This window comes from Electrona antarctica (assembly GCF_951216825.1).
Source record: "Electrona antarctica genome assembly, chromosome: 15".
Classification (NCBI taxonomy): domain Eukaryota; kingdom Metazoa; phylum Chordata; class Actinopteri; order Myctophiformes; family Myctophidae; genus Electrona; species Electrona antarctica.
In genome coordinates, this window is record NC_136796.1 from 43,654,528 (window position 1) to 43,669,232 (window position 14,705).

At 42.5% G+C, this 14,705-nt stretch overlaps 1 protein-coding gene across 1 annotated transcript in view; it reads right to left on the minus strand.

Moving 5' to 3' along the window:
* The window catches only part of LOC306938105 (gamma-aminobutyric acid type B receptor subunit 1-like), a gene marked incomplete at its 5' end in the record, with an annotated part of 90,410 nt that overhangs the window by 28,314 nt on the left and 47,391 nt on the right, over nt 1-14,705 (minus strand). Inside the window, 2 exons of the mRNA XM_079522120.1 lie at nt 1,475-1,607; nt 4,946-5,096. Of these exons, the coding sequence (XP_079378246.1) occupies nt 1,475-1,607; nt 4,946-5,096 (284 nt within the window). The remainder of the gene's footprint in view (nt 1-1,474; nt 1,608-4,945; nt 5,097-14,705) is intronic.

Sequence of the window (14,705 nt, forward strand, 5' to 3'; positions counted from 1 at the left end):
AGGATGTCACAAGCTAAACATTCATTTTAGGTATAGCCTAGCTCAGGGGTGGGCAAGTGTGACGATGGCGAGGGCCACTATATTTCCGCTCTCATTCCAGAGGGCCACATATTTCTGCTATAGGAAAAATGGCTGATCTACAAGCTCAAAACGCATCACACTGCGATGCGTTTTGAGCTTGTAGATCAGCTATTTTTGCTATATTTGAATTGAGATACTGATTTTATGCTTTTTTTTAATTGGAATCCCGAAAAGTAACCTTTTTATATAATTTCAAATGCATTTTTATAGTTATTTTAACTTTATGAACTAAATACAATCGGACAATAACATTTTAATACTAGTCATTAAGCTACATATATCTGAAGTATAATATAAGCAGGTCATGTTTGCATGATTGGAATTGTAACAGCTGAAATCAATAATTTGTCAGTATTCTAATATTAACCTGAGGGCCACGTTAAGTGATGGTGGGGGCCGCATGTGGCCCCCGGGCCTCCAGTTGCCCATGTATGGCCTAGCTACTCCAAACACTTTGAATGAATTTCTTTTAAACTCTGTTCAGTACAAAGTTCAAAATGAAGATTCAACAAGCTTTGTAGTTGTTGTAGAGAATGCAGATAGCATTTGAAATCATATTTACTCAACACTGTTCAACATAGTTGTGGCACTGGTTACATATCTTCACAAAAAGACTGTATTATCATACGTCTTGTAAATGCCGGGTGAAAACCTTGTATTGTATGTCTAAAGACAATAATAATAATAATAATAATAATAATAATAATAATAATAATAATAATAATAATAATAATAATAATAATAATAATAATATAAATAAAGGGCCTTGCAAACGGGGAGCAATAAAACGCGCCTATAGTTCATTTTCAATGAGACCTGCGTTCTTGCTCGGAGAAGTCTCGATGCGACAACGCAAGCGTATTTACGTGAGCGCGGTCCCGTGAATTTGTTGCGCGCGTGCTCATTACGTGCACACGTGACTCACCAGACCTGGATTTTACGCTTGCGTTGTGGCGCCCACTCTTCAACAGACCTGGAGGAGACCTGTGTTGATCCAAGGCAACAACGCCTGCGTTCCTCGCTTCACGATTGCAAGGCCCTTAACACCAAAAAATACTGTAGAGTAGCTATAGTAGATCAAATGCCTCTCTCCTAACCCATTCAGGCCTGACGTCGAAATTAAAAAAAAAAAGTTTTCTAAATCATGACAATTTTCGGAAAGATTTGAGGCACATTTTAACGATTTTTCAAAAATAGCAGACCTACAAGTTCATAGCGCGCCACTCGGTGGCGCGCTATGAGCTTGTAGATCTGCTATTTTTCAATAGCTAAATTATAACATAATGTTTAAAACACCAAAAGGGGTTCCCGCCCAAAATGGGTAAATGGTTAATGTGGTTAAACGCTAACGTGACATGGATGCGTTCCAGGTCTCAATGGACTAATAGCGCACCTGGCAGACGACAGGAAACTGCCTCCTGTGGACATGTAGGCCATCGATGCCCAGGGGAAAGACGGCAGCCAGGGCCAGCATGCACCCAACCGCTGTCATGTTGTTGAGGTAGGGCTGGGAGTTCTGGATGTACCTGGAGTAAAACACAAAGACTACATATAAATCAGGCAGAACTCCAACCACTAAACCCAATGTAGCTCTGTAGTAGCCTGGCTAATAAGCCAGACTAATATCACACAACACTGTCGCGGTATATTAGTCTGGGCTGGCTCCACTTGGATTTCATTTCCCGGGGGGCGGGTTCAAACATTTTCTCTTTGACGCAATTGGTCAGAGCTACTGTCAGTCAAAGGTCTCAAGCATTGAACGTCACTGTACCAAAGCCCGCCCATATTGCATACCGTGTCCCGATTGGTCCGACCTGTTCTCGGTTGTAGGAAAGAGGCGTGCTACTGAGCCTCGCCAGACCGTAATCCGCTGGTAGGCAATTGTTTTTTGCCAACGGCTGATTCGGTCTGGTTTATTAACCAGGCTAGCTCTGTAGCTCTAAGGAAGATCTCCTGTTGTCATTCGCTTGAGAGGTGAGCCAATCTGCAGTCAGCCAATCAGGCGGAGTGGACTTTTATGACTTTTTCTTTTTAGCACGCACGCACAGTCGCACGCACACATACACACACATGCACACACGCACACGCACACGCACACACACACACACACACACACACACACAAAGAGGATATACTACGACTGTCAAATGCACTCGGTAACTCCAGCCTGTCAACCTCATTGTGTGTGAGTGAGTGAGAACTCTGATACACAGCCCAGCCTGTCAGCCAGTGCAGGATATTATACGTAGCTGTCCGTCAGGGATGCAAACTAAGTTCCTATTTAACCACCAGCCTCATGCAAGGCATATCAGTCCACGACAGGCGGACAACCCTTGTACATCCCAAACTGTTACTCTTCAAAAAACTGTGTTCCAAATTAATGGATTCAGTGTAGTTATTAATTAGTCACAAGCTCTACTGTTTTCATTGGTTAGGTAGAAAACCTGCAGACGTGACTTAAAGGGGCATTCCACTCATTTTCAACATTTTACTATGTCATTAATATACCTTAGAGCTGTTGTGTGGAAATAATAAAAAAGTCCCTCCCATTCTGTGTTTCCTAGAACTGGAGATCTGAAGAAAAAAATTAACATGGTGAAACACATCTTGATGATGTCATCAAGATGTGTTTCACCATGTTAATGATTTTCACCGTGTTTATTATTTCCACACAACAGCTCTAAGGTATATTAATGACATAGTAAAATGTTGAAAATGAGTGAAATGCCCCTTTAAGCTCACAACGAGTCGCATTGCCACGTCATGAGCTTGTAGATCGGCTGTTTGTGTTTTTCTACTTTTTGTGACACCGTAGTAAGACGAAGTATAGTGCCTTAATTTCCAAAAAAAATAAAACAAAATATGGAGATACAAGCCTGACATCTGTTCACACAGAGCCTGAGGTGGTTTTGATCTGTTTTGATCACATCAGATCAGTATAAAAAAGAACAATGATCAAACAGACACATTCTCACTGAAAGAGTAAAAGAAAATAGCCATGCAGGCAAAAAAATGCCTTTCAAACGTTTGAGATAACCAGACAAAGGTCTTTGTACTGAAACGTTGTTCCCAATTAAAATAATAATAATTGTCAAGAAGACAATCGCGTGCGGCGCGCGGGACTCCTTTGTTCTATGGAGAGTCAGCGCATGGTTTTCTCCAAAGCACCTGTTAATCTATAAACGTCTAGCCTGGGCAGCATTCCTTTTCGGGTTTATGATCCGGTCGGGAGCGGATGATATCGCTACGTCATGTTGTAGTATTGTTTTGTAGTCATCAGGATGATATCGCTACGTCATGTTGTAGTATTGTTTTGTAGTCATCAGCATGATATCGCTACGTCATGTTGTAGTCATTGTTTTTGTAGTCATCAGGATGATATCGCTACGTCATGTTGTAGTCATTGTTTTGTAGTCATCAGGATGATATCGCTACATCATGTTGTAGTCATTGTTTTGTAGTCATCAGGATGATATCGCTACGTCATGTTGTAGTATTGTTTTGTAGTCATCAGGATGATATCGCTACGTCATGTTGTAGTCATTGTTTTGTAGTCATCAGGATGATATCGCTACATCATGTTGTAGTCATTGTTTTGTAGTCATCAGGATGATATTGCTACGTCATGTTGTAGTATTGTTTTGTAGTCGTCAGGAACAATCAATCGAAACTTCCTTTTCCCTCAAACCGATTTTTTCTCAATAAAAGCCACAGGCTACAAGAGCTTTTATTGTTATTCTGATTGATTGTTCCTGCCTGATGACTACAAAACAATGACTACAACATGACGTAGCGACATCATCCGTTCCAGACCAGTTCACACGGCAATTTTTTAACAGAGACCAGGCTTTCCTCCGAGGTGGAAAGCCTGGTGATGCGAGGTTAATAAACTTCTGCTCTTTTACGTTCAAGTGGTATATAGTTACTGTCCGTATTGTGGGTATGAAATAGTGCTTAAAGGGGCATTCCACTCATTTTCAACATTTTACTATGTCATTAATGTACCTCAGAGCTGTTGTGTGGAAATAATAAAAAAGTTCCCCCATTCTGTGTTTCCTAGAACTAGAGGTCTGAAAAAAATCATTAACATGGTAAAACACATCTTGATGACATCACCATGTTAATGATTTTTTTCATAATTACAGTTCTAGGAAACACAAAATGGGGGGACAGCTCTAAGGTATATTAATGACATGGTAAAATGTTGAAAATGGGTGGTTTTCCCCTTTAATAGAAAATTGGATTTTGTTATTAATTTTTTTTTTTTTTTTTAATGGTTTTGAAATAAAAATAATAATTAAAAACCAAATGTTGGAAACAAAAACTAAGGGGACCCATACCCATACCCAGACATGTGTCCGCGACCCACAAGTGGGTCCCGAACCTACTGTTTGGGAACCAGCGGCGTTGTGGAGCCCAGTGGTTCCCAAACCTTTACATGTCAAGGACCCCCAAATTAACACTAATTAGCCCACGGACCCCATATGCCAGGGACCCCCATAATAGAAGATTTTTAGTTGCGGCTCTAGCAATAATTCTCAACCCGTTTAATTTCAAGGACCCCCAGTTTGACATGCATATTAGTCTACAGACCCCCATTTAATGGCATTTCTATCTCTGAGACCCCCATTTATATTGTAAAAACAATGTTAATTTAACTCTGAGAGTGTACAAACGGGACCAAATGGACCCGTTAGGGTCCATTTGGTTCCGTTTGTACACTCTCAGAGTTCGGGTCCATTTGGTTCCGTTTGTACACTCTCAGAGTTACAGACCCATAAGGGTCCATTTGGTTCCAAACTATCATTTAGCTTAGGACCCCCTGGAACTCCCTCAATGACCCCTGGTCCTTACAACAGCCTACCTGACGTTGCTGTTGTAAATGTTGAAAGTGAGACACACTATTCCCAGTAGGATTCCCAGTCCGGCGAACACCGACACGGTGACGAAGAGTTTCTGGGAGAGGTAGCGGAACTGCTCAATCACCACGGTCTGGTCAGCCGGAGGGCCAGGACCTGGATACACCACGTGACAGGAGACAACAACAACGGAAAGATGAAGAGATAAATAACACTGTCAAATCTGTGTGTTAAAAAATATTAAGCTCTATATTCCGATAGTAATCATTGCTATTAAGTATTTGTTCAGTAAATCAGGGTCTTAACCCATCTCTCCAGTTCTTTTAGTGAACAGAAAATAAAATGTTCAGGTCGGGATACCAATTTTATGGAATCGGGAGAAATAACGGACCAGAGTTAAAGTTTCCAAACTTTTTGTGAGGAGTTAGAGAGCTTTAATGAACCAAAAACAAATCTTATTATTATTGCAAATGCATTTGCAATAATAATTATTTAACTCTTATCTGAACAGGAGCATATATATATATGACACTTTAACACTGAGCGTTTTACTGTGAAAGTGAAGCATGGGCAGAGCATACAGATAATGGTGGCATTGAGATAAACACAGGTCAGAGAGATTATCAATTAATAGAGCAGAAACCCTGATAGCATTCCGGTCGCCGCTCGGAACGCTGACCACTATCGGCGCAGCGAGCGAGCAGGCTGAGCCCCGTGGCCTCCAGAGTCTCTATTAGCATTCCCACAGAATCAGACCTAGTTAGCGAGTGGCTTCCATATCAGGGTTCATTTAACATTCATATCGAAAAAATGAGCACGCTGTGAAGGCTTTTCCACACACAGCCCCACTTTCCACAAGGCTGAACGGAATAATAATCATCGTTTCCACACCTTTTTGTTTCGTTCCTTTTCATCCGTCTCTAATTCACAACGAGCCCATTTCCAGTCGCATGGACGTAATGTTATAATTTGGGGGTAATGGCCCTTTGTTTTCTCGCTGTTTAAAAGTCAAATCGTGCTTTGGTTCAAATCACATCTAAAAGGACCTGACAAACGTAACAACTGGCTGACTGAGTGGCTCGGAGTTGATCCTGTACTGCGTTGGAACTATGAAATGAAACATCTCAGCTAACAATAGCAACATAATAGCATTCAATTACACTGACGGCTTCCTCAAACGCGCCTCGTGGGAGGAAGCTGTTTCCCTGATTCAAGAGAGCCGTTAAGGGATATTAAATGTATTTTGCAACCTGAATAAAGCTTCCTGGTGAGAGCAGTGAAATATATAAATGCCATATGTCCTTGTCATAATGTACATCGGGATGTACTGTAATTACTTCACACTCACAGCTAGCCTCGGAAACCCAGACGTTTTTATTTCCAGGGAGAGAAAAAAAGTCTGGGACCGAGTCCACTTCAATTTGGCATAGAGTAGCACAAACATCACTCACTCTCTGCTGATTGCTGATCGTCTGCACCTTTGTTAAATTGACGCACACCCCACACACACTCCTCTCTCTCTCTCTCTGTCACTCTAAGTAATTAGTCTCATGTCGCGCAGCTGCGTCTAGATTCTCCCGGCGGATCCTGCCGGGAGCTAGCCTGGCTAATAAGCCAGACCGAATCAGCCGTTGGCAAAAAATAATTGCCTGCCGGCGGATTACGGTCTGGATGAGGCTCAATTGTACTCCCATTTCCTACACCAGAGAACTGGTGTGGCCAATCGGGACACGGTATGCAATATGGGCGGGCTTTGTTACAGTGACGTTCAATGCTTGAGACCTTTGACTGACAGTAGCTCTGACCAATTGCGTCAAAGAGAAAATGTTTGAACCCGCCCCCCGGGAAACAAGATCCATACACAGCATCTCCACACTCAAATACCACACGACAGTGTGATTTGATTAGCCAGGCTAGCCGGGAGCTGCCTATAGGGCAGTCCATACTGTCTCCGACCACCGAACTTTTCGTCGGAAAGATCAGACTTTTATTTTTTCTCTTTTCCGAAAAAAACCCTCCGAACCCCGATGACGTCCATACTTCCCTACTTCGATCTTGTTCGGAAAAAGGTAGACCGCGCCCCCTCTTGTCCCGCCCATAAATTTCCCCCGCGCGGGACACTGGGACAGCATTGCGGGAAAGAGAGTGGAGAAGAGACCAACAACAATGGCGGAGAAAGCAGCAGAAGCAGTAGCGAAAGTTTTGGAGGTAATGGAAGAGGAGGAGGAAGAGGAGGAAAGGTTGATGGAGGGAGAGGAGGAGGACGAGTTTGTCATGGAGGGTGCGATTTTGGAGGAGGCGAACAGAAGAACCAGTGGGCGACGGTGGTGTGTTCGTCCTCTCAACAGGACCAGGCAGGTGGATGGCCTGTATACCACCCTCATTCTACCGATGAGGAATATGGACGAGGAGAAGCATTTTGCGATCCTGAGAATGTCTGCCTATCGTTTTGACGATCTTCTGCGTCGAATCGAGCCACTCATTCAGCATGCACCGACACACAGTGCACCAATCTCGCCTGCTGAGCGACTAGCAATCACGCTGTGCATTTTAGCTTCTGGGGGCACGCAGCAATTCGTCTCTGCTGGTTTCAAGATGGGCAAGTCCACCGCGTGTTCGATCGTGACAGAGGTCTGCAAAGCCATCTGGCAAGCACTGAAAGACGAGTTTGTGGCCTTTCCATCACCGGCACAATTCAGTGACATTGCATTGGACTTTTGGAGACTTTGGAACTACCCAAACTGTCTTGGCGCGATTGACGGAAAGCACGTCAATCTGCAGGCTCCGCCAAATTCTGGTAGTGAATACTTTAACTATAAAGGACACCACTCTATTGTTTTGATGGCAGTTTGCGATGCCAGATACAGATTTACCTACGTGGACGTAGGATCATATGGCAGAGAATCTGATGGGGGGGTGTTTGCTGAATGCACCTTTGGTTCGGCACTGCAAAGTGGCAAACTGGATCTCCCAGCCCCCAAACCCCTACCTGGAACCACCGTCCCAGCAGTGCCACACGTCTTCATAGGAGATGCTGCATTTCCACTGGGTGCCAACCTCATGTCTCCCTATGGAGGTATGTTGCTGGGACTTTTATGTTTTCAGACTATTATCATCTATCCCTATTCTGTATTATAAATGATACAATTCAGCATGAATGCAGTTAAATGTTACCACTGTGTGTGAGAGCACAGGCCAGAGAGATTCATGTAATTGTAAGCAAGGTTATGAAGTGTATATATGAATATCCCTTCTGTTACTGTAATACTTTTCAACCTAGGGCCTTGATACTTCATATCAAGGCCCATTATTTATTGGGCATTTGAGCCACGGACCACCATTTGATGACATTTAGCCTCTCAGACCCAAAACTAAAGAATATGTACACTTTTTCATGCTGTATTGATGTTGGTACCATTAGGATAGACAACATGCAAATGATCAAAATAACAATTATTGTATATTGTAATTGTGTAGACTCATTGTAAATTAACTAATGCAGATGTTTAACATTAATGTAACTCTTGAGAGTGTAAAATGAAACCAAATGGACAGTTATAACGTGGCAAAATGTTATACATTTCATTATGCTTTAAGTAGCATGTGACGTGTCTAACTAGGGTGTTTACATGATTCTGAATTCTGGCTATGGGCTTAAAAAGGCCATAGCCGTCATCACAAAGGTGATGAGGTCAGCACATTTGGGCACATTAGGGCACATTTGGGCAAGTTCTATGGCTGAATTTAGCCTAAACGAGTGTTTTTCATGCAAAATGAATGCTTGGAACGAGTTTGGCCATAGCCACTTGCACAAATATGCCCAAATGTGCTGATTTCATCACATTTGTGATGACTGCTATGGCCATTTTTAGCCCAAGGAGTGTTTTTCGTACAAAACGAATGCTTGGAATGGATTCAGAATGATGAAAAACCCCTAGTTTGACACGTCACATGCTACTTAAAGCATAATGAAATGTATAACATTTTGCCTTATAATGGTTGTATGGTACCCCAACTTTCAGCAGCTGTCACAAAGTAGTGACTCATATCGGAACATTATGTGACAAACTGACAACTCTAAATAACACATTTGTTTTGTTTACACCTTATGTACAGCTCGCGGTCTTGAGGAGAAGCAGCAGATCTACAATTACCGCCACTCAAGAGCCCGTATGATGATCGAAGATTCCTTCGGCATCTTGACTGCTAGATGGCGGATCCTAGGGCGGGCAATTGAAGGTTCTCCAGAAAAGGCTGGGGACATTGTACACGCATGTGTCGCCCTACACAACTACCTCACCTGTACGGATGCATCAAATGGGCCAGCCTCAAGGTAGATCTTTGGGATGACACTATCAACCGGTTTTACTATTAATATTGATTTTAAAAGACACAAATATGTACATAAACAATAGAATAGGTGTAGTTAAATCAATCTTTATTCTATAAAATAGCAACCAACATGTTTCGACCGGTTAATGTCTTAACCCATTTTGGGCGTGAACCCCTTTTGGTGTTAGCATTATGTTATGCTTTAGCTATTGAAAAATAGCAGATCTACAAGCTCATAGCGCGCCACCGAGTGGCGCGCTATGAACTTGTAGGTCTGCTATTTTTGAAAAATCGAAGAACCACTGACATAGAAACAGCTTTTTCAGAAAACTGTCAGGATGTAGAAGACATTTTTAGAATCTGATCTCAGGTCAAAATGGGTTAATCAGGTCGTGGTTAATCGTCAGACACCCCAACAGCACCACTCACTTCAGATGAGTCTGATTTTTATATAATTGCGGCACTCATTTGCATAAAAATTACAGATGGGACACTTTGCCAATTTTTTTACATAGCTCATTCAAGTAGGAAATATTCCATAATGTGGAGTCGGTCATTCATTTATTCCAAATGTATAGCTGATACTGACTGACCGATTTCAGGTATAGTGCAGAATTTCGGCTACAGAAAGAGCAATTTTCAAGATAGAAAGGTCATCTTGGGCTAAAATTGAAGCTTAAGGATATGGGAAGTTTTCTATGTACAAGTGAGGCAGTGATATTCACCATAATGTGCTGGAAAATAACCATCTTTGTTGTTTGTTAAGCGGACAGTGTTTTTTTTGGTTTTGTTTCTGGGGTCATATTTAAGAATACAATGGTAACAAGCCCCAAAATCCTGCTTCATACCTACGTATATGTGTCAGGATACTACATGCCAAATTCCACACTTCCATTGTGTATTTATGTAATTAATATTTGCCTTTAAACTACTTCGCCGAGACATACAGTATACCAAAAAAGGGGTTTTGGGGCCCCTGAAACCAAACGGTTTTGTGGGTGTTACCTTCATTTTGAGATGGCCCAATGGTAACAGGAAATAATAGTGGGGAAAAAAAGTAACAGAAAACATGAGGGCTCTGCCTAGCTCCCGGACTACTAACCATGGTTATCAATTGCCTGTTCATTGGTAACGTTGACTCTCGTGAATGGACACCATTTAATGGTTCTGTATGTTTGCTTGTCCAGTTCTTGGACCTGATGAAGACCGTAACCGGTCGAAACATGTTGGCTGCAATTTTATAGAATAAAGTTTGATTTAACTTCAACTCCTCTCCTACATTGAGTGCTCAGAGCTCTTTTTTTTATAGTTTATGTTCCTGTTGATCCTAGAAGCACCATGACATTTTAATGCACCTTTTATTTTATCTCCTTTGAGCACCCGGTTGATCTGATTTTCTCTACAAATATGTATATTGGATACAGCATTATTTTTCATGAAAGTAGGCAACTGTAAAAGAAAAAACATGTTGGGAAAATATTATGAAGCCTCTAATTTAACAATTGCTATGTCCCTAGGTACATCCCACCAAACTTCACAGACTCCATCACTGCTTCAGGGGACCTGCAGCCAGGTGCATGGAGGCGTGAGGTGGAAGGGGACACAAACCTGCAGGATCGCGTGGAATTGTCCCGTCAAAGAGCCAGCCAAGACGCACGCTCGACAAGAGACGACTTGGCTGACTTCTTCCTGACACCGCAGGGACGTGTAGCATGGCAAGAAAGAGTTGTGCGGCGTGGGTTGCGACACCCGGTACCTAATACTTGAATGAAAATATTTTACTGCAAATAAATATTGTAATATTCCCAGATGTTTTTGGTTTACATTTTCCCGTTTTATAAATATTGTAGTGAATGAATTGCCTTGAATATCCAAAACCATTCTGTCGCTGGATGGGAGATAATTGGTTCTCAATGTGGTTTACAGCAGTGGTTCTCAACCTGTAAGACATTTTTAGTACCTCTGGTTAAACATAGGCCAAATTTCCAAATATTAGAGGCAATAAAAAGGAAGGCCTTTGCACACCTACAGGTGCGTAGGAGAGGGTAAGGTGCCTAATAAAGAAAAAGAATGCAGTGAAAAAACTTTAATGGGGAAACCGCAACGTTTCGGCCTATAGGGCCTTCATCAGGCTATTTAAGGACATGAAGATTGGCAACAGTATAACAGTAATAACAGTATAACAGTAATAATACAACAGTATAACAGTAATATATTAGAAGTAAATTAAATTAAATTAGAAGCATCTTTACATAGAGACACTACAGTTCATTACTGACAGCCTTCTCTGTCTCATATACTAGGTTCTGTAATTTGTGTTTGAACTCAATCTGATGCTTTTGAGGCAGTGACCGCATGAAATCTGCCACAGGCTGGAGGTATCTTGCACATTCATCTCTCTGGTCTGAGAGCTGTTTGAGAGAAGTGTTGAGGATGTCATTCCGCTTCTCTCTAGCAGCCTCCACTGCTGCCACTCTCTCCTCTCTCCTCATCTCCATCTTATCCATCATAGCCTCAAGGTCAGGGCCCCCTGAGTTCTTCCCCTTCCTCTTCTTGGAAGGTGGGGGTTCAGAATCGGATGATGTGGGAACAGCAGCTGGAGATGGGGATGGAGCAGGAAGTGCAGAGGGACCAGGGAGAGACCAGGAAGTAGAGGTCTCAGGGAGAGAACAGTAAGTAGAAGGAACAGGGAGAGACCAGGAAGTAGAGGGACCAGGGAGGGAACGTGGAGCAGGAATAGGAGGAGGTGCTGGAGCTGGAGCGTCCAGTGCTGTAGGGCCAAACTCTTCCATGCTGATGGTGGACAAGTCGTGGTCAGTCAATGGGGCCTCCAATAACTGACTGAAGGTCAATGAAGCGACAGACTGCTGGGAACTGCTGGGAACAGGCGGCTGTGAAAAAGCAAAGGGAAAGTGTTAAGAACAAATTAAGTTCACGTTTGACATCCTAACATGTCAAATATCTTGTCTTTATGCATCCACAAGGTGGCAACAGTGTTCCAAACCGCAACAAGTAGGCTATATATGTAATTAATTGTATGTTGTCTATTTAATCATTAACATGTATTATTATTTATTATCATTAATTTAACTGACTATCACTAGGCTATACAATCAAGAAGAAATACTAACTACAGCAATATGGTCAGTCTACTATATGATATTGATCCACTACAATGACATCCGTGAAAGCATTGTGATGTGAGCTATTAGATATGATATGCTACTTTAGACAAATTTTGAAAAATCAACTGCATATGCCGATTTTCAAATGGGGGTTGGCGGCCAAACTATACTGTACATATGCCTACTGTATCAATTTGGGGGTCCTTGACATGAACATGTTTCACAACCACTGAATGAAAGTGAGTCCAACCTTATATGAAATTTGAGGCTTGGGGATTAAATAAAACATGATATCAGTGGTGGAAATTGGAATGTTTAGTGGAGTATTTTCTACTCCACTTCATTCAACTCCATGTTGAGTTAGCGCGGGGCGACCTACTTTGCGTTGGGTGTCTATTATTTACGTCAACTTGAGAACAACAAAACTCCTTACCTGGGGCTCACAGATGGTCATGTTTGACGTGGTCTTTCTGTGTTTTATGTGACCGTCGAGCCACTGGAGCTGGATGAATAGCTTTGGGACAGTGTTGTAGCCTCCAGCATCTCCACTCTTTTTCGTTTTGACGCGTTTGCGCGCTTTGACAAATTTGTCACGAAGTGCATTCCATTTTTTTTTGCACTCCACTGGCTCAACGTTGAGTGTCTGCCCTATCTCTCTCCATGAATTCCTTGACATTTGTTGTTGTCTGTGGTCTTTAGACGCAGGGTTGTACAGGTGTCTATATTCTCTGACCTGCTCTGCTAACCTCTCTTCAAATGGCTCCATTGTTGCCGACTGTACAATGCCGACTGTTTCGTGTGGGGGCGCGGTGGATGGTAGGGGGGGGGGGGGCATGGCGGGGGGGGGGGGGGGGGGCGCGGTGGCGGGGGGGGGGGGGGGGGACAACCGACCAATCACGTTCTCCGTTTCTCCGAAGTAGAGGTCGGCGAGTCACAACATATGGGAGTGCAGCTTTCAGAACAAAAATTCGGAGGAATGCGTTTCAGAAGTTGCGAGTGACGTCATGTTGTAGTTGTACCGGAGCTTTCCGACGAAAAGTTCGGTGGTCGGAGACAGTATGGACTGCCCTTATGCCATAGAAAGCATAGGTGGACCCCAGGCAGTCTGCGCAGACGGGTGGGAATTGGTGAAGTGAAGATTACATGAAACGTTAACAGCATGCAACAACAGAAACGATGTTTCCTGACGGCTCCACCTGAACCAGCTGACCATGCCCTGTGTTGTTTTTGGCAGAACATTTTGATTTTAGTTTTAGTCATAGTCTTTTGAAAAGTTTTCATTTAGTTTTAGTCACATTTTAGTCACCTGGAATGTGTTAGTGTTGGTCTAGTTTTAGTCGACTAAATGTCATGAGATTTCAGTTGACGAAATCGTCAGTATATTTAGTCTTAGTTTTAGTCATCATAGCGTATAGTTTTAATTTAGGGTGCGTTCGGAAATGCGCCCTGAACGCACTGGTGTGCTCTCTTGTCGTTTGTTTATTCAGTGCACTCGGTGCGTTGTCGTTCGAAAATCCAGTGCGCTGCGCACCGGGTGTGCCGAGTGCCCGCACTGAGCGACCGTACCCGAAGCTGGGGTTGTCCGGTGTCGGCGGTGTGAATGCGTCACAGCTGTGGTCGTTCGTAAATAAGGCACACTGTGACGTCACCGCCCACCACACTCAACAAACTGACCACATTCCCGGTGCACATTTCCGAACGCACCCTATGTTTCCATGTTATGTAGTTTTCGTCAGTGGAAAAAGGTAGTCGACGAACATTTTTCGCCTTTATTAGTCGACGAAAACAACACTGCTGACCAGCCTGCTACCTAATGGATTACAACATGTAAATGGGGGGTGAAGAATGAAACAGAAAAGACATAAAATAAAAAATAAAATAAGCGACAGAGACAACAGGAAGAAATATTGAAGGTCTGAGGAAACTGATAAAGACAGTTTGACGAAAAGAATGAATGTACGTTTAGTGTGGGTGGCCATGCAGTATATATGGAGAGAGAAAGAGATGAACCAGAAGAAAGGAGACAGAGAGAGTGCTGACAGAGCCATATCTGCAACCTAGTTTTGCGTCAGGTAAGCAGTTTTTAAGTGAATGTATGTGTGGTTAAATCTTGTATTTATTTGTTTGTGTTTGTTTGTTTATTAATTTTTTTTTCTGGCATTTTTTTTTTTTCTTTTTCCTAGAATAAATTCTTCCTAATTGTATTTGAATGAATGCATGAATGAATGAATGAATGAATGGTTTATTTCGGTGCTGTACATTTACGTGGTAAGTTTCATCATTTGCATTTAAGTTTTACTAATAGGTG